This window comes from Candoia aspera, chromosome 2 (assembly GCF_035149785.1).
Source record: "Candoia aspera isolate rCanAsp1 chromosome 2, rCanAsp1.hap2, whole genome shotgun sequence".
In the NCBI taxonomy this organism is placed as follows: domain Eukaryota; kingdom Metazoa; phylum Chordata; class Lepidosauria; order Squamata; family Boidae; genus Candoia; species Candoia aspera.
This window is the reverse complement of record NC_086154.1, coordinates 147,913,194-147,933,080: the sequence shown is the minus strand read 5'-3', so window position 1 is coordinate 147,933,080 and position 19,887 is coordinate 147,913,194. Positions and strand designations below refer to the sequence as shown.

The 19,887-nt window shown below is 44.6% G+C and overlaps 1 protein-coding gene across 3 annotated transcripts; it reads right to left on the bottom strand.

Moving 5' to 3' along the window:
- Positions 1 to 979: 979 nt before the first annotated feature.
- Positions 980 to 14,399, bottom strand: CDK20 (cyclin dependent kinase 20). Of its 3 annotated transcripts, none has more exons than XM_063294118.1 (10): positions 14,353 to 14,399; positions 13,161 to 13,293; positions 11,885 to 11,964; positions 11,660 to 11,773; positions 5,449 to 5,637; positions 5,178 to 5,299; positions 4,790 to 4,852; positions 3,593 to 3,716; positions 3,297 to 3,452; positions 980 to 1,919 (listed from the first exon to the last, which is right to left on the bottom strand). In XM_063294118.1, the coding sequence occupies exons 3-10, from the start codon at positions 11,957 to 11,959 to the stop codon at positions 1,731 to 1,733; spliced, it is 1,032 nt and encodes a 343-aa protein (XP_063150188.1). In that variant the 5' UTR covers positions 11,960 to 11,964; positions 13,161 to 13,293; positions 14,353 to 14,399; the 3' UTR covers positions 980 to 1,730. The 3 variants fall into 3 exon arrangements, with proteins under 3 accessions (XP_063150188.1, XP_063150189.1, XP_063150190.1); XM_063294119.1 differs by lacking the exon at positions 14,353 to 14,399 and adding an exon at positions 13,972 to 14,048; XM_063294120.1 differs by lacking the exon at positions 14,353 to 14,399 and having other exon boundaries at positions 11,885 to 11,967; positions 13,161 to 13,464.
- Between the last annotated feature and the right edge of the window lie 5,488 nt (positions 14,400 to 19,887).

Genomic DNA, 19,887 nt, shown 5'->3' with positions numbered 1-19,887 from the left:
GAACAGCAAAAAATTGGGAACAATCTTAAAATCCTAGCCTCCTATCCAAGATGCAGGAAACAAACAGGTTCAACGGATACAGGGAACTAGGGAAGAGGGGAATCCACTGGTAAGCCAATAATCAATGTCTGGTAAATGTCTGATTTTTCTAGATCTTGCAAAATAAATAAATAAATAAAAATACTATCCAAATAGGCTTTGCTGATTCTGCAAATATTTATATAAACCTCATATTTTGAATCTCTACATTATTTAGAGTTCTTATGTAAGAACTTTGCTTTGGGCCCTTAAAGGAATCAAATTTTAGTCAATTTTAGGTCACAGAGGTCAGCCCAGCTCTTTTTCTCTAAAACTGACAATTCAATTTTTTTTAAATCATAGGGGGAAATGTAGAGAAGAAATTTACTAAGGGGAGTATGTTACTGCCCATTTCACTTCACTTCACATGAGTGTGAAGGAGGAAAGACTATCCAAATGCTCCTGGTTTGAGTTTAGCAACTGTTTTTGCGTTTTAGGAGAGGCTAACTTTATACACAAGCACACCCCAAGTGCATTACAAACAGAGCAATGGCCATAAGCTGAGTATGAAATAGCTGTTGTTTCTGCCGTCACAGAAGACACAAAAACTAGTGATCATTTTAATTTCTTTTTCTTGGTAGGTAAGGATTTTTCCATCAGTAATTGTGAACCTGGGGAAGGGAGAACACCTGAACTGTTATTCTTACTCTTTCTACAACAGCAACTATTCATTCTCTTCCCCTTCCTCTCCCCCACAAAATCTCCGCTTCATCATCATCAGAGTAAATCTAGGCTGCTGATTTCTAAACCAGGCCTGGTCTTAAGGGTCTGGGGTAGCCATAGCAATCCTCAGAAGTATTCTTAACAGCTAACAGATCCCAACAAGCCATTCCCATTGGATACCACGCTCCTCAGGGTTCATCCCCAAAATCTTGATCCGAGAAAGAGGCCAGGAATTCAGTTGATTGCTTACCTGTTTAATTATCAACTGTTATAACAGCCACTGCATAAGAAGGGAGATTACAAAAAAACAGAAAAGGCCGGAGACGAGGCCTCAAAACTCTGTGGGGGAAGAAACTGGTACAGGCAGCCTTTTGGGCCCTACCCTGCTTCAGAGGAACAGAGACCTTGCTCCCCTGAATCCATCTGGACCTTATTCTACCTCCCAAGGGAGAAAGATGTGATCAGGAGGAATACCAGGAGAGAGTTTTGTCAGATTTCTCACTGGATGGGCTTTGTGAGTCTTCGGAGAAGAGCAGCTTCTCTTGGTTCTTCTGCTGGAGTGACAGCTCAGCATGCCTTCTGCTCCCTCTCTTGTCATCTGCTGCCACCAAATCACTCAACAAACTGTTTCCCCTGAAGGTAAAAGTGGGAAAATGCAGGCTGCGCACAGCTCTTCCCCAGTCTCTTTTTTGCAGCCCCAGAAATTGGGCCACCAAATATCTGCCAGAAACTACTGAATTCAGTCATCCAATAGGCTTAAGTATGGTGGGAAGAGTCAAAACACCTTCAAGCCTTTGAAATTCCTGGACTCGTTTCACCCATCTGCGTGACATCATTGGGTTATGGCCTCAGGGTTCCCCACCCCTAGAGCCAATAAATGCATGGCTCCCTGCCACAAGAATTTGAAGTGCTTCGGGGGTGAAGAACTGACTCGCTTCACAAGATGGCATAAAAGCCAGACTTTGAAGGGGAGCAAGAGAGGACCCTCTTTATACATCAATCACATATGGTGCCACCAGCTCCAGATCCACGACTGACCCTTCCAGAGGCTGTTCCACATGGAAATCACGCTGGTGCTGGAGACCCTGACGAATCTTTTTGCCCCCACGCTGGGGAATGGGCAGTTCCGAGTGGTGGGCTGGCAGAGGAGGAGTGAAGAAATAGGGATGCAGGAGTGCCTAAGGGAGAAAAGGAAAGGAGATCATCTGGCTGGCTCCGACCAAGTCCAAGAGTATCTCCAACTATGGCCACATGGAGAGTCCTGGAAGCTTCCAGAAAGCCTTCCCCAACAGGGGGGGCACTCCAGCTGGATTACAGTTCACAGATCACCCACTGGTTGAGGATTATGGGGAATATCAGCTGGGGAAGGCTGCTAACAGGCACAAAGGGAATATGGGCCACTCATGCTGGATGAACAAGGTCCTGTACAAGCCTAAGCAGGCCCTGTCTCTAACCAACACAGATATTCTTCTCCATCTCAATCCCTAATTACCAATGGTGTGTATTTAACTGCATAGTCTCATTCCACCCATGAGTAGTTCCTTCACTCCTCCCTCGAGGTGCCATCAAATGAGGCTTTTGTCATGCAATCCCCTTGCCTCATTCACAGAATAGTTGCATGGGGTGGGGAATGTAATCTCCCTCTTCTAATCATGTCTTCCCACTGCTCCTTGGTGTTGCTTCTTTAAAAAAAAATTAAGATGGAATAGTTGCATGTTGCCTTTGGATTAGTACCACAAGGTGCTCATGATCTAGAGATGCATCTTTTGGGAAATGGACATTCAGAGCTGTGCAAAAAATCATAGACAAATATCCACCGCAAAATAGCAAAGCAGGCTGGAGTGCCCCCTCGTGGCAATATAGAATGGACTTGCTTCCTTCTCAATGCACAAAATTTCTCAAGAAATTTTGGAAGTAGCCTGTCCCCAGGCTGATTTACAACAAGCATCCGAAATAAGGATACGGTCTTTGGCACTCTTAGGGAATTCCAGGGCACAGCCTAGATCAGGGTCAGCTGCTGTGCAGAAGTCCTTGTAAAACATTGCTGATTTTCTCAGCTACAGCTTGTTACATGCTACGCATGGACCAGGGAGTGGCAGAGGCCCACAAGTGGGATAACCTAAAGGATCTACATGGCAGGGGACAACCTGATCTCAGGCCTGGGTTGTACTCTTCTTCCATCCGTAGTTTTGCAGCTGACATTAACCTCCAGAGGCAGTTTTACTAAAGTGAGTCACAACTTCAATCCGCAAAACTCTCAGCACCCATAAAAATTTTGCACCCGCTCCCTTCTCTGACAAGTGAAAAACGAGCTATTTAAGAAAACCAAATGGTTCCCTGAGCATGCAGTTGGGCTTGGAGAGTCGCAAGGGGCTCAAACTATTCCTTAGCTATTCCACCTGTAGGACTTACTCAGTTTCAGAGAACGATCCATGCAAACAGCTTCTGCCAACACGCTGCGTACAATTTGTGGCTTGGTGCAACCCCATAAAGCTGCTCGCCCTGTTCCATGCAGGATGCCATGCCACGCTGGCAGCCTCACTGTTCCCCCTTACCTGGGCTGCCTGCATGCGCTGCTTCGAAGGGTAGACCAGGAACTGCTTCAGGAGCTGCACTGCCTGTGGGGAAGCATCGGGCACCACCTGCTCCAAAGGGATGGGCTGCTTCTCTTTGAAGGAGATTTTGTTGTAATCAGGCAACTCTGTAATCTCCTGCCCGCACAAAAGGATAACAATGGTGGGACTTGGTTCTGGGTTTCCTCACTTTCAAAAGGCCCCACTCCTCCCCCCCGACTTAAGGGCAGACCTTTGGCCTTAATCCCTGTGGGCAAGCTCATGGTTATCGGACTCACTGGCCAGGTCTTTTGATTAGGTGTGCCAAGCACCCGGAGGACACAACACAGCTGCTCAATGTCATTCTCTCCAGGGAAGAGCGGCGAATTGTTGAGAAGCTCAGCAAAGATGCAGCCAACAGCCCTGGTAAGAGAGAAAAGTGGGATCAGGATCAGGGGACAAGGGGAAACAGCCCTGTCATCCAAACATTCAATCCCCTCCCTAGCCAGTTTCCTGCTTCTTATGCAGTGAAAAATCTTCTTTGATTCTTGATTTCAGTATGGTTTTGCTCCACATAATCCTTCTCAACACTCCCTAGTGTAAGCTTGCATTTCTTTTGTGTAAGTTTGCATTCCTTTTTGTCCTTCTCATTTAGGAAAGGCTTCCCTTTTTGGAAGGAAGATTCCTTTTCTCCAAGTTTCCTTAACATTGTTGATTAGTCAGGATGGTGGTAATAACACTTTTCCTGATCTAGGGGATATATTATAGCTAAGTGTTGATTATTGTGATTTCTGAATAATTTCCAAGCATGGTGGAGAAACTGGACTCTTTTTTTTTTTAACTCTCCTTCTCAATTTGCCTTTTTACCTGATAATTTCCTCTTGAAATCATGTATAATTGTGTTGGCAATTTTCCACCTTCAGGTAGTCCTCGCTTAACAACTGTTCATTTAACAATGGTCTGAAGTTACGACGGCCTCAGGAAAAGTGGTTTGCGACCTGTACTCACACTTATGACCATAGCGAACTGTCATACCACCCCCACGGTCATGTGATTGCAATTCAGGCACTTGGCAACCAGTTCACATTTACAACCAGTTGCAGTGTCCTGCAGTCACATGATCACAATTTGTGGCCTTTTTTGCCAGTTTCCAGCAAAAGACATCCATTAGGGAAGCTAGATTCACTTAATGACTGCAGTGATTTGCTTAACAACCCATGAGTCGCTTAACAACCATTGTAAAAATGGTCGTAAAATCAGGTCCAGTCACGTGGTGACTCACTTAACCGCACTGCTTAACAACCAATTTTCTGGTCCCTATTGTGGTCGTTAAGTGAGGACTACCTGTACATATCAATTATATCTGGTGGCACTGTGGTCAAGGCTTTCAGTCAGTTCAACAATTTCATCTCTAACACTCCAGGGTTGCCCTTTTAAAACAGCCCAGAGATGGAACAGTCCAGACTCATGAAATGAAAGAGGACAAAGATGCTCACCACAGGTCTACACCTTCATCATACTTCCGAGCACCATACAGCAGTTCGGGAGCCCGATACCACCTACAATTGAGCAGGGTACACAAATCGTATTATACACAACTCAGTTCATCTCACACAATGAGACTGAATGCAGTCCCAACAATTTTCAAGTCTAGTGCCAACGAGATTCCAGAGCCTTCTTAACATTTAGGACTTCAAGAGCCCTGGAATTAGGTCTGGATAGGGAATCTAGGACCCCTCGGTATGTTGCTGAACTATCTCATCACATTACCACGGAACATGCTGGCTTTGGCTATTAGAAATTAGAGATGCAAGCATTTTCCAGTTTGGTTTTCTCTTTCCTGGTTGAATGCTCAGTCCACACCTCATGCCCATTCCTGTTTACCTAGTAGCCACTTGATGGCTATACAGTCTCTCTCCATCACTGGTGAATACCCGGGCCAATCCAAAATCAGCAATCTTCAATTGCCCTGTGGAACTGATCAGCAAATTGGCTGGTTTCAGATCCTGAAAGGACAAGACAAGAATATGAAAACATCTTAGAAGCTAAGGAAGAGGCAAAGAATGGGATGCACAGCATCAATGCACCAAAGGACAAGATGTGATCTTCCTGGGAGAAGGAAGCCACCCTATGGTCAACCTTGACCAGCCCTCACCCGGTGCATAATAGAGTTGGCATGGCAGAAAGCCACCCCCTTGAGCAGCATCAGCATGTAGCCTTTCACTTGGGCTTCAGTAAGAGGCTGCTCGGAGTTGCGGATCACCTCGGACAGATCAGACAGCATGTACTCAAACACTAGCACAAACCCTGTGCCATGGGGGAAAACATCTTTCAGTTGCACCACCTAGAAGAGAGAAGTTAAACAAGTTGGATTCCATACTGGGTGGCCTGTCCCACAACTGACAGCATGACGATTTGCCTAGGCTTCCTGACTCAGTATAGGGCAGGGTTTCTCAACCAGGGTTCCGTGGAAGCCTAGGGTTCCATGAGAGGTCACTAGGGGTTCCCTGGGAGATCATGATTTATTTAAAAAATTATTTCAAACTCAGGCAACTTCACATTAAAGAAGTAAGTTTCATTCTTTATTTTTAGTCTAAGAACACTGTTAACGCCTATACACAGGCCTACCCATGAAACGAATATAACAACTTCGTAACTTCTGGCCTATATTTGAGCCTGAATGCGCAGGGGTTCCCCGAGGCCTGAAAAATATTTCAAGGGTTCCTCCAGGGTCAAAAAGGTGAGGAAGGCTGGTATAGGGAGTTGTGACTGAATATATAACAGATCATGAGCCATCTGAAGGTTTTTGCAAAGCCTTAAGTTATATTATCCCCCCCAACACTGTCTTTATGCTGGACACATTTCATTAAGCTTCTTTAAGCTGGTCAGTTAATAAGTAATGATTGCATTGCTATTAGTTGGCAAAATTCTCTCTTTGCATCTAGTTGAGCCAGGAGGCTGTGGTGGAAACAGGCCACTTAGTGCTGAAAGGTTATTAACAGTAACTTGAGGACAGTGGCTAGAATCATACAAGGAGAACCAGAGGTGGCAAAGGCAAAAGTACTGGTGAAAGTTCAAAATGCTGCAGACGGTATTGCTTCCAATATTGATTATGATCACTTTACTGATGTTCTGTTTATTCATCCATACTTGTTTTTCTGCAAGTTAGGGAAAACGGATCTTTAAATAAAGCTCTGAGTGATTTGCATAATTCTCAAGATTGTTGTCAGCATTCAAAACTACTTTCAGTCAAGGTGTTCAGCAGCATGCAGTCAGTCCCATGAAGATGAAATCTTCTGAACATCTTGCAAGGGCTCTCCACCCAGGCTTATCTGGTTCCTTCCAGTACTAATACAGTATCTGGAGCTAGAGGAAAACGATGGACTAAGTCTTCTGAGAAGTTCCCCCAACCCCTGCCCGCTTTCCCCAGGGGTTAAAACAAACTAATAACCTTAGCATGCTCTGCTCTTATAGCAATCTGGCACATCCAGCACATTCTGCACCACCAAGCAAGAAAGCAGCAATATCAACCCCACCTCTCTGCTGGAGGTACATGAATGCACAGCTTTCTAAGCTTTAAACAAGGGCTCAGGAAACCTGCGTACAGTAGTTGTAATTAGAAAATGTTCTGATATGGGATCAAAGAATATTGTTTGCTTTTTTTTTTTTTAGAAAATTGATATAGCCACCCATCCTAAATGCAAAAATAATATAAAAGCCAATTAAAAATATATTACAGGGAAAAAATAACCAAGGCACTACCTAACAATTCCATAAAAACGCACATGCATCCAGGGGTTCCCCTAACATCCTGGCCCTAACACTTGGGGGAAAAGCCAAGTTTTAACAACTTTCCAAAGGCTATGAGGGTCAGTTTCTAGCCCTCATATAGTGAAGAAATAGTTTAACAAAGAAAGGGTCCACATGAATGTTCCACTGATCTATGAGGATGAAAAAGTCCTTGTACTGTAGGTATCAGTCACTTAGGAACTTTATCAGCCTATTCCTATCACCACAGCTCCTTTTCCAGGCACAACAAAATCCCAAGCAATTCAATTAAAATTTTTAAAATGTCACTATCCAAACTGTAGGAAGTATATAAACTAAAGAAGATTAATGCTAAACTACCCACAATGTACTCTTTTTATTTGCACTGCACTGGACTAGTGTGGAGTTTCAGAATCCTTGCCTTGAAAAACGCATGGATTTATGACATCAGATCAATTTCAATCATCTAAGATAGCTCATTGCATTGCCATGGTTTAATTATGGTTTACTGAGTAAGCCATTTATTCATTTATTGTCCATTATTTGTGTATCACCATGATTGCACATCTGCAGGTGGTTTAAAAACCTAAGTCATAAAGCGGTAAAACCAAAAAATCACATCATCATACTCATTTAAAACAATTCAAAATTAAAAGAATATACTGCCAAACAGATGGCAGGCAAAGCACAAATGGTAATCTCCAAGGGCTTGTTGGAGCAGCTCCATTTCAACAGCTTTCTGGAAGACGACTAAAGTAAGTCTTGTGGGAGCTTATGCCAAATGTTGGACCAGCAATGGGGCAGTAATGCCTCTGTGCCTGTCACCTCCCCGACTGAGGATGCCCAGAGCACCCTCTCACAAGCAGAATGCCAGCCAGTCACCTTGGAAGAGAATTGATCATATTTATTTATTTCTGAACTGATCAACCACTTTAGTCTATCTATCTATTTATTTTCTATCCCACCTTTATTATTTTTGTTGTTGTTGTTGTTGATTCGTTCAGTCGCTTCCGACTCTTTGTGACTTCATGGACCAGCCCACGCCAGAGCTTCCTGTCGGTCGTCAACACCCCCAGCTCCCCCAGGGACGAGTCTGTCACCTCTAGAATATCATCCATCCACCTTGCCCTTGGTCAACCCCTCTTCCTTTTGCCCTCCACTCTCCCTAGCATCAGCATTTTCTCCAGGGTGTCCTGTCTTCTCATTATGTGGCCAAAGTACTTCAGTTTTGCCTTTAATATCATTCCCTCAAGTGAGCAGTCTGGCTTTCTTTCCTGGAGGATGGACTGGTTTGATCTTCTTGCAGTCCAAAGCACTCTCAGAACTTTCCTCCAACACCACAGTTCAAAAGCATCGATCTTCCTTCTCTTAGCCTTCCTTATGGTCCAGCTCTCGCAGCCATATGTTACTACGGGGAACACCATTGCTTTAACTATGCGGACCTTTGTTGTCAGTGTGATGTCTCTGCTCTTAACTATTTTATCGAGATTGGTCATTGCTCTTCTCCCAAGGATTAAGCGTCTTCTGATTTCCTGACTGCAGTCAGCATCTGCAGTAATCTTCGCACCTAGAAATACAAAGTCTTTCACTGCCTCTATGTTTTCTCCCTCTATTTGCCAGTTCTCAATCAAGCTGGTTGCCATAATCTTGGTTTTTTTGAGGTTTAGCTGCAAGTCAGCTTTTGCACTTTCTTCTTTCACCTTCATCATAAGGCTCCTCAGTTCCTCTTCGCTTTCAGCCATCAAAGTGGTATCATCTGCATATCTGAGATTGTTAATGTTTCTTCCAGCGATTTTAACTCCAGCCTTGGATTCCTCAAGCCCAGCATGTCGCATGATGTGTTCTGCGTACAAGTTGAATAGGTAGGGTGAGAGTATACAGCCCTGCCGTACTCCTTTCCCAATCTTAAACCAGTCTGTTGTTCCGTGGTCTGTTCTTACTGTTGCTACTTGGTCGTTATACAGATTCTTCAGGAGGCATACAAGATGACTTGGTATCCCCATACCACTAAGAACTTGCCACAATTTGTTATGGTCCCTAGTTCCTCTGCCTTTTCTAAACCCAGCTTGTACATCTGGCAATTCTCGCTCCATGAACTGCTGAAGTCTACCTTGCAGGATCTTGAGCATTACCTTACTGGCATGTGAAATGAGTGCCACTGTTCGATAGTTTGAACATTTAGTGTTTCCCTTTTTTGGTATGGGGATATAAGTTGATTTTTTCCAGTCTGATGGCCATTCTTGTGTTTTCCAAATTTGCTGGCATATAGCATGCATTACCTTGACAGCATCATCTTGCAAGATTTTGAACAGTTCAGCTGGGATGCCATCGTCTCCTGCTGCCTTGTTATTAGCAATGCTTCTCAAGGCCCATTCAACCTCACTCTTCAAGATGTCTGGCTCTAGCTCACTGACCACACCATCAAAGCTATCCCCGATATTGTTATCCCTCCTATACAGGTCTTCTGTATATTCTTGCCACCTTTTCTTGATCTCTTCTTCTTCTGTTAAGTCCTTGCCATCTTTGTTTTTGATCATATCCATTTTTGCCTGGAATTTACCTCCGATGTTTCTAATTTTCTGGAAGAGGTCTCTTGTCCTTCCTATTCTATTGTCTTCTTCCACTTCTGCGCACTGCTTGTTTAAAAATAATTCCTTATCTCTTCTGGCTAACCTCTGGAATTTTGCATTTAATTGGGCATATCTCCCCCTATCAGTGTTGCCTTTTGCTTTCCTTCTTTCTTGGGCTACTTCTAGTGTCTCAGCAGACAGCCATTTTGCCTTCTTGGTTTTCTCTTTCTTTGGGATGTATTTTGTTGCTGCCTCTTGAACAATGTTGCGGACTTCTGTCCAGAGTTCTTCCGGGACCCTATCTACTAAGTCCAGTCCCTTAAATCGATTCTTCACCTCCACTGCATATTCCTTAGGAATATTAGTGAGCTCATATCTAGCTGATCTGTGGGTCTTCCCTAATCTCTTTAGTCTGATCCTAAATTGTGCAATAAGAAATTCGTGATCTGAACTGCAGTCAGCTCCAGGACTTGTTTTTACTGACCGTATAGATGTCCGCCAGCTTTGGCTGCAAAGGATGTAGGCAATCTGATTTTGGTGTTGTCCATCTGGGGAAGTCCATGTATAAAGCCGTCTCTTAGGTTGCTGGAAGAGAGTGTTTGTTATGCACATTGAGTTGTCTTGCCAAAATTCTATCAGCCTATGTCCTGCTTCGTTTTGTTCTCCCAGGCCATGCTCACCTGTAATTCCAGGTGTCATTTGACTGCCCACCTTAGCATTCCAGTCTCCCGTGATGAAAATAACATCTCTTTTAGGCGTGTTGTCCAGTAGGTGCTGCAGATCCTCATAGAACTGCTCTACTTCAGCTTCTTCAGCATCTGTGGTTGGGGCATATATTTGGATCACTGTGATGTTAGATGGCTTGCCCTGAATTCAAACTGAGATCATTCTGTCGTTTTTTGGATTGTATCCAAGCACTGCTTTAGCCACTTTACTATTAATTATGAAGGCTACTCCATTTCTTCTGTGGTCCTCTTGTCCACAGTAGTAGATCTGGTGGTCATTTGATGTGAAGTGGCCCATTCCAGTCCATTTCAGTTCACTGATGCCCAAAATGTCTATCTTTAATCTTGACATCTCACCAATAACCACATCCAATTTGCCCTGGCTCATAGATCTTACATTCCAGGTTCCAATGGTGTGTTGATCCTTAGAACATCTGATTCGCCGTTCACCACCAGCACCGTCGGCCGCTAGCCATCCTTTTGGCTTTGAGCTAGCTGCGTCATCACGTCTGGGGCTAGTTGAACTCATCCTCTGTTCCTCCCCAGTAGCATTTTGACCATCTTCCGACCTGGGGGTCTCACCTTCCGATGGTATATTATTATTTTTATAATAATTTAAATAAATAAATAAACAATGCCAAGCAGTATACAAAAGCAACAGCCACAGCAACAGCAGACCGTAATATACAGCCAGGCACCCTAACAGGAATCATATAATGACAGTAAAAAGTTACCATTCATACAATAGTCCTGGTGCCAGAAACTCTACAGCATTCACATTCCAAAACCCTTTTGAGAGCCAGTATGTTGCAGTAGTGAAGGTGCCGGCCTAGAAACCAGGAGACGGTGAGTTCTAGGCCTCCCTCAGGCATGAGAGTGGCTGGGTGACTTTGGGCCAGTCCCTCTCTCTCAGCCTAACCCTCCTCACAGGGTGGTTGTTGTGGGGAAAATAGGAGGCAGGAGAATTAGGTATGTTCAACATTTTGAGCTAGCTAGCTATCTTAAAAGGTGAGATAAAAATCTAAGAATAATTATTATAGACAGTTTTTACCTGCTTCTGGAAAATCAAGGGAGGGGGAGCAAGTTGTTTCAGTGGAGGGGAAAGTTATGGCAAAGTCATAATGGCTGAGTTCAATATCTGAACTCCCAACACCCTTCCCCAGGTTATTAATGCCTTCGTACAATACGTAAACCAGGCTAATTTGTTCTGAAAGTTTCGCTTATTGGAGTCCTAGCCTGAGATAGAACTCGAAAAGGTTGGTCCAGTGTGACTCATGGACCGTCACTTCCACAAGCAACTCACGTGCTGGTTTTCCTCAATCTCCTGCAGAGCCTTGATCTCCCGCAGGGCTTGGTTGGGGATCCCATCCTCCAGCTTGCGGAGAGCCACTTTCTTCAGGGCCACAGTCTCCCCGGTCTACCAGGGAAGAGAGCATAATAAAAACCCAAAGCAGGCGTTTGTCCCCAGAACTTGAGAAAAAAGCAAAGATTTTGGTATCTTGGCCTCAGCACGAGGAATTCCACTTACTTCTATGTTCTTCGCTTTGAAAACAATGCCGTGGGCTCCTTCTCCAATACGGCCAAGAATGCTGTATTGATCCATGGTGGCTTCTCATAATGGAAACAGACAAAGAAATCACAGCTCGTGTGTCCCAGCCTGGCGCTCATGCATTCTTATTAAATAACATGTGATCCATCTTTCCTTTTTTCTTTATTAAATGTGTATGCCACCTTTCTATCCCCAACTAACATTAGACAGCTAACTTGACCCCCCAAAAAGTAAATGCAATTTTAAACAATTAAAATTAGCTTTAAAACCTATATATAACTACAAACAGTTCAAAAGGCTCAATGTAAAGAGCTACGTCTCTTGACCAGTGTTTCTCAACCATAGCCATTTTAAGATGCGTGGACTTCAACTCCCAGAATACCCCAGCCAGCATTGAGTTGAAGTCCACACATCTTAAAATGGCTAAGGTTGAGAAACACCACCCTTGACGAACTTTCAAATAGCAAAGAGAAAGGATCACCTCTCATCTTGCAAGTTGCAGATTTCTATTGGTATGTACCTGCACTATTTTTTGGATCTGGATTAACCGATTTGGCTTCCAACAAAGGAAACATAACTCACTGAAGAAATGCAATTAAGAAAACATGTTATAGCCTTTACAAAATCAAACTTCCTAAATGGGGAAGCCATTTTAGTTCAATCAGTTTTAAAAACACTTTATGAATTAAATCCTTGATATGACCTCTCTCTATTTTAGTCAATTCATTGAAATCAGTGGTTCATTCATTCATTCATTCATTCAATTTGTACGGCCACCCATCTCAACAAGTGACTCTGGGCGGCGAACATAAAATGAATTAAAAACAAATTTCCATCATAATACAAAAATTAAAATGCACACAGCAGCCAAGGAGAATATTCTAGAAGGCCATGAAGACCTGTTCCCCCAAGCACTGGGCCAGCTGGGAGTTGAGTGCAGCACATGTACATTTGGGATGGGAGTATAATGATGCCTTGGTTGTATATCATAGTTTTAATTCTGCTGAGTTTTGTTTTGTTTTCTTTATGCAGCTGTTTTTAGCCACCCAGGGTTATACTGTATAACATGAGTGGCCATATAAATCTTTCATATACTGTAAATAAATCTGAACTCTCTCTGATACAGCACATACACAGACCGGCAAGATTTTTAAAAAGTCAGAATTCTTGCACCTTCTTGATGGTGTAGAAGAGAGAATTTCAAGCATACCGAAGTAAACTTCCAAAATACATCATAGGATATTAACTAGATTACCTTGTGGATTTCTCCAATGCTGATTTCAAGGTTCTTTCACAAGGTATTATAGTACCGAGGGAGCAAAGTCAGGGTGTTCTTTTGATTCTTATATATTCCCTTTCCAGAAAAATAAAACATAAAACATCCCAGCCTAACATAAAGAAACAAAGGTTTCATTTAAGCAGGGTAAGAATACACCAACTGCAAATCTTATTGTATGGGAGTTCAAGATCAATCCAAATATAACAAACAAGACTTAATTCCTCAAGACTTTGTGATGAAAAACTTGTTTTCATTAAAAGATTAAAAAGCAGAACAATCTCTTTTTTTAAGCGTGTTTTTGTTTTGTTTTTTGCATTATTTCCCTGGTGAGAGAAGCAATTTTCTCAGTAATTGGGACCTGGTTTATCTAAAATCCAGCTCTGGCATATACTTTAGAAAGAGATACATGCAGAAAATCTACCCCAAATATATAAAGACCAATTTCCCCAGAAATCTGAGTTAAAACTCTATTAGGATGGTTGCTTTAAAGAGGTTAGCTACCAAATTCCTTTGTACATACCAAGATGATTCCATCCTCCACCCCACCTTCTCACCAATTTTTAACCCAAAGCACAGACATAGGAAGTAGTTTTAATTATGAAAACAACTCTCCTGAATTAGATCTAGATCTATCACTGGTCCCTGAATAGCTTGCAAACAGGACTCCATAGCAACAGTGCTCTGATTGCCCCCAAACATGTTCAGTGGTATACTGCTGTTGAAGATGGAGGTTCCTTATTTTATGAAATATTTAGCAATCACCAATGTTCGTTTTTTGCAAATATACCTAAGATATTTTCAGAGTCATCGAAGTTTAAGATATGGCCATCATAACATACTGAAGCAATAAACGGGACGGATTCTAATACGCATGAATTCTTGAACCTACACGCTCATAGTTAATATGCGAAAGGGGGAAGTTGCCTTTTTTTCTCCCTTAACCGAAGGCTCTAGTGCACTGCTTTTCCCAATACAGAGCACCTCGGTGGTTGTCTGCATCCTTTTCAAGAAAGGTCTGGCTACACAATTTGTTCTCCTAACCCCATCAAGCTGTTAGAGGTATAGATTCTGTAAGGAAAAAAAGCAGGCAGGACCGCTTGGAGGAATCATTCAGAGTTAGAGAGCCCCGCTCGTCGTCTTAAGCAAAACGGTATAAACCCCTTCTTACCCCACTGGAGGACCCACGCTTAGGGCCCCCTAAAGAGTTCCCAGGAGACCGGTGCACGGCTCCGCCATACATCCACCCCACTTTCTCCAACCCGCTGCCTGAAGAGTCGGGAGGCTGCTCAGCCAAAGAATCCCCGCGGATCGTATCCCAGCATGCCGCGCGCTCTCGCAAGTGGAATCACCCCGGCGTTTCGACGAGAGTTCGGGTTCTCTGTTGCAGGGCTTCTCAACCTCAGCAACTTTAAGATGGGTGGACTTCCATGCTGGATGGGGAATTCTGGGAGTTGGAGTCCACACATGACGTGAAGAAGCACTGCTCTATTGCAGTTAGCAGCCTAGATTCCTTCGCGTCCGGGTCTGCTGCGAGGGAAAGAGGTGCAGAAACTCAGTGAAGCATGTTTGGAGATTCCCATTCAGTCCCCGCTTTTGGAAAAATAAGTGAACCTCTCCTAAAGAAGTTTTTTTTAAAAAACAGTTTAGAGCTACCATCCACATAGCCACTGCAGTTTTTTTCAAACTTGGCAACCGTGTTCGGCTGAAACTCCAAGGTGTGGGCGTGTTACTTAAGCTTAGTCTGTTTTGCCTTCTCGGAATAAAGACTGCAGTACAATATCCATCGCTACAAATTTGGGGTGAATAAACGGCTCCCAAGCCTTAAGCCTGTAGGATTTCGAACTGAGGTCGATAAACTGTAATTTACCCCACGTGATGAAGACGCCGCAACAAAAGGTGCTGTTGAACAAGTTGGTTGCGTACTTTTGCCATCCTTGCTTCAAGCGTGGAAGAGTCTAATCGGAACCGGAAATGATGGCTGTGTGAATTCCTTTTTTAATCTATCTCTACAGCAGGCAGTGGGCTTGGCCGCAGGTTATAGAGACGGGACCGCGTTGCCCAGCAACCCAACTCCAACAGTTCATGAAAGTCCCTTTTCTTAAAGCAAAGCGTCCTAAAGAAATTTGTCTGTGAGAGCTTTCGAGTTCTCCAGAATCTGGGTGGTACAGAAAACGAGACGAGCATTGGAGGAACATGAATTAGAACACGATTAAAAAGTACTCATTAATTCTTGGGACTTCTCTGCTTTTCCCCATTTAAACTGAACAAGAATTCTGGAAGACTTAGGCCTGTTCGCTTACATGATTGATGCTAATAAGTATCACTCATTGGTGGATTTTAGATATTTCCACCCATAAATTGTATGCCGCCCAGAGTCACTCTCTGTGAGATGGGCAGCTATATGAATATGATGTTATAAATAAATAGGACTCTCCCTTCCTAAAGATGGCCATTCAAATGTTGCTGAACTACACTGCTAGTAAAAGGGTAGATGATAATTTTCATTGTGGGAAAATTGCTTCTTTTTTCTTTTGCCTTGCCTGAAATCCAAGCTCAACAGAAGTGTTTCATTTGCCACCTGCTGCCATTACAGCTGTACAGAATTCCAGTTCCAAAGACAGGTATCAGCCTCTGAGTTGACTGAAGTTCTCTTGCAGAAGGACAATGTTGGAAGCCCCAAATAGCAGGGCTTTCAAACTTTTTCAGGCCACAAAACCTGTTAGTTTAAAAAAAAAAACCTCCCCAAAACTCCCGGTGAAGAGGCTAAGGCGCATTCCCAGGCTGCATGCTTGTAACTCCATGGCAGAATATGACTCATTTCAAAATTAGATGTAATCCACCTTTCAGGTTCAGTTTCCAAACTTGTAATATTTCTACTTTATCCCACTTTAAGCTTCAGTTTCTTAGATCTCACCCATTCCAATATTGCCCTCAGGTACCAGACTAATTTCAACTGCATCCCTAGGATCTTTACACTGATAAAACCTCAACATGCTTCTCCCAGGGGTTTACAGTATATGTTGGATATCATGGGAAAGATGAAACCTTGAGGTATTCCAATTCACCATGGCAAAGATGATGATGGTGGAGTTCCCCGTGGCATATTCTGGACTCATCCTCCTACATCACCTTGTGTTTGTGCCTTCGAGTCAGTGTTGACTCTGGGCGACTGCCTGGACAATCCCTACAGGTTTCTTGGCAAGATTTCAGAAGTGGATTGCCCTTGCCTGCTTCCTAGGGCTGAGAAAGAGGGACCGGCCCAGGGTCCCCCAGCTGGCTTCCTGCCTAAGGTGGGACTAGAACTCACAGTCTCCTGGTTCCTAGCCTGGTGCTTTAACTACAACCCCAAAGTGGCTCTCCCTACATCACCTAGTTCCATCCCAAACTGCAGGCAAGAAAGGATATCACAATATTAAAATTCACCAAGAGATCCAAGTGAACCAATATAATACATTTCCACCATCCATTCCATCATAAGACATTTTATCAGGGCAAATCAGTTAAGAGGAATGTATATAGAAGCATAGTAGTATAGAACTAGAAGGTCAGTTATGTAATCCAGGCTAACTCCTTACCCAGTGCAAGTACCCAAATTATTTATTTATTTATCATATTTCTACCCCACCCATCTTGTATTATGACAACTCTGGGCGGTTTATTATATTTTAACATCTCTATCCACCCTCTGCTTAAATACATCCAGTGATGGGAAGTTCATCCTCTCTCCTGGCCATTGGTTCCTCTATCAAACGACTCTGTTAGGAGGTTTTCTTTAGCATTCAACCAGAATCTTTTATTTCACAGATAAATGAAATAAGATTCTCCGGGACAACAGAAGATAAATCTTGACCTTTTTCTGTATGACACTTCATACTCTTTCCTTCATCTTTTCTCAAAGCTAAACATACCCAGTTCCCTCAATCTCTCCTTGTAAAACTTAAGTTCAACTCTGTAATCAACATCTTTGCCATTCTTTGCACATATTCCAGTTTTTCTGAAATTTTCTTAAATTTGTGCTCAGAACAAGATACAGTAGCTGAGGTGGGGGTCTGACTAACCTATGTTAGTCTATTGCTATTTACGGAATGCAAATTACGGAAACTATTGCTTCCTGTAATTTGAAAAGAATGTATCTTTTGAGGCAGCCTAAAATTGCATTTGCCTTTTTAGTAGCCATAATCCACTGCTGATTTATATACAGTTTCTAATAAAATACTGTTGAAGATCAGTGTTAGGGAAGCCAGGTATCTCCATTCCTTACCTGTTTCCTAAGTGAAGATCTTTGCATTTGTCTCTGTTAAAGTTCATTCTAGTGTTTTCAGCCCATTTCCCTAACATATTGAGATTACATTGAATTTAGGGTGTTAGCTAGGCTACCCAATGTTATGTTGGATCTGACAGGTCTCTCCTACACATCTACATCCAATAATAAGGGGGCTATAGAGCGGGGTATATGATCAAGGTGGTGACGGGTCGGGGATGCTATGACGGGAACCGGAGGGTGGGCCATCTTCGGGGAAGATGCCCCCGGTGTTCGTTACCGGTGGCGTGTTCCGGCCCTCCGAGTTCAGACCTGGGCCCTGGACAGCAGATCCTTGCTGCTTAACGCCAGGTCAGTCAACAACAAAGCCCCCCTCATATGCGATTTGATCGCAGAGGAGGGGGCAGACCTGGCTTGTATCACTGAAACCTGGCTGGGCTCAGAAGGGGGAGTAGCCCTCTTGGAAATGTGCCCAGCTGGGTTTCGGGTGTGGCACCAGCCGAGATACCAGGGTAGGGGAGGAGGGGTGGCTGTTGTCATCCAAGAGTCTCTTGTGGCCTTCAGGGGCCCTGCCCCACAAGTTGCTGGGTGTGAGACCCTGTTCTTCAAGTTGGGTTCCCGAGAACAGCTGGGAGTATTGCTACTGTACCAGCCCCCTTGCTGCATAGCAACCTCCCTGCCTGAGCTGCTGGAGGCCATCTCGGGTTTGGCGGTGGAGCTCCCCAAACTTTTGGGGGACTTCAATCTGCCTTCCCTGGGGCGTGCCTCAGAGGCAGCTTGGGAGTTCATGGCTACCATGGCAGCCATGGGCCTGTCCCAGATCATTCGGGACCCGACTCTAGACAGTGGTCTCACTCTGGACTTGGTCTTCTTGTCGGAGCAGTGGCAACGTGATCTGAGGGGAGAGCTGCATCTATCCCCATTGTCATGGTCAGATCACGCCCTGGTGGCCCTGAGATTCTCTTATGCCGCTCCCCTCTGCAGGGAGGCAGGACCCATTTGATTGGTCCGCCCCCGGAGACTGATGGACCCAGTGAGGTTTCAGAGGGAGCTGTGGGAGGTGCCCAGGGATCTGCTGCATGGTCCAGCGGAGGCCCTGGCTGCTGCCTGGAACAGGGAAGTGGCCGGGGCCTTGGACAGGATCGCGCCTGTGCGGCCTCTCTTGCCTCATCCAACCTGACACTCCCTGTGGTTCACGGAGGAGCTGAGAGTTTTGAAGAGGCTTAAGAGACGCCTAGAGCACCGCTGGAGGAAGACAAAGACTGAATCTGACCGAACACAAGCTAGGGCCGCTATTAAGGCCTACCTTCTGGCAGTAAGAGCAGCGAAACGGCAGTATTTCTCCACTCTTATTGCATCCGCAGATTGCCATCCAATGGTCCTGTTTAAGATCACACGTACCCTTTTGGGGAAGGTGGGCCCAGTGACCCACCTACAGGGCCGTGCGGAAGAGTTTTCTGAGCATCTGCAGGATAAAATCACTCGGATCCGGACTAAGTTGGACTCAATGCGTGAAGCAGGGTCTGTGGAGATACCGAGGGAATGTTTTAGCCTTGTTATCTGGGAGCAGTTTGATCCAGTTGGACCCGAGGAAGTGGACAGGATCCTCTGGATTGTGAATGCCACCACCTGTTATTTAGATCCATGCCCCTCCTGGCTGGTGAAGGCAGCTCAGGAGGTGATGTGTGGTTGGGTCCAAGCGATGGTAAATACATCCTTGAGGGAGGGGGTGTTCTCAGACACCTTTAAGGAGGCACTGGTGCACCCCCTCCTCAAGAAGCCATCTCTGGACCTAACTGTGCTGGACAATTTTCATCCAGTCTCCCACCTCCCCTTTTTAGGGAAGGTGGTGGCATTACAACTCCAGAGGGTCCTGGAGGAAACAGATTATCTGGACCCCTTTCAGTCAGGTTTCAGGCCAGGATGTGGGACAGAAACTGCATTGGTCGCACTTATGGATGATTTCTGGTGGGAGCGGGATGGAGGCAGTGCATCCATCCTTGCTCTCCTTGGCCTCTCAGTGGCTTTCGATACCATCGACCATGGTATCCTTTTGGGACGGCTCAGGGAGTTGGGGGTGGGCAGAGTAGTTCTGCGTTGGTTCACCTCCTTCCTCCAGGGCCGGTCCCAGTCGGTGGTGATAGGAGAGGAGAGATCCAGCCCTCGACCCCTCCATTGCGGGGTGCCGCAGGGTTCGGTTCTCTCTCCTCTCTTGTTTAACATCTACATGAAACCACTGGGTGAGATCATCCATCACCACGGGTTGAGGTATCATCAGTATGCTGATGATACCCAATTATACATCTCTATCCCGGGTGAGGTAAGTGATGCAGTGACTGCCCTTTCTCGGTGCCTGGGGGCTGTGGGGGTCTGGATGGGGAACAACAGGTTTCAACTGAACCCTGGTAAGACGGAGTGGCTGTGGGTTGATGGGGCTTCATC

Coding starts and splice junctions, on each gene's coding strand:
- CDK20 (XM_063294118.1), bottom strand. CDS start 11,959: ATGGATCAATACAGCATTCTTGGCCGTATTGGAGAAGGAGCCCACGGC. Junction 11,774..11,884: donor TCAAAGCGAAGAACATAGAA/GTAAGTGGAATT, acceptor CTTCCCTGGTAG/ACCGGGGAGACTGTGGCCCT. Junction 3,453..3,592: donor CTAATCAAAAGACCTGGCCA/GTGAGTCCGATA, acceptor TTGTGCGGGCAG/GAGATTACAGAGTTGCCTGA.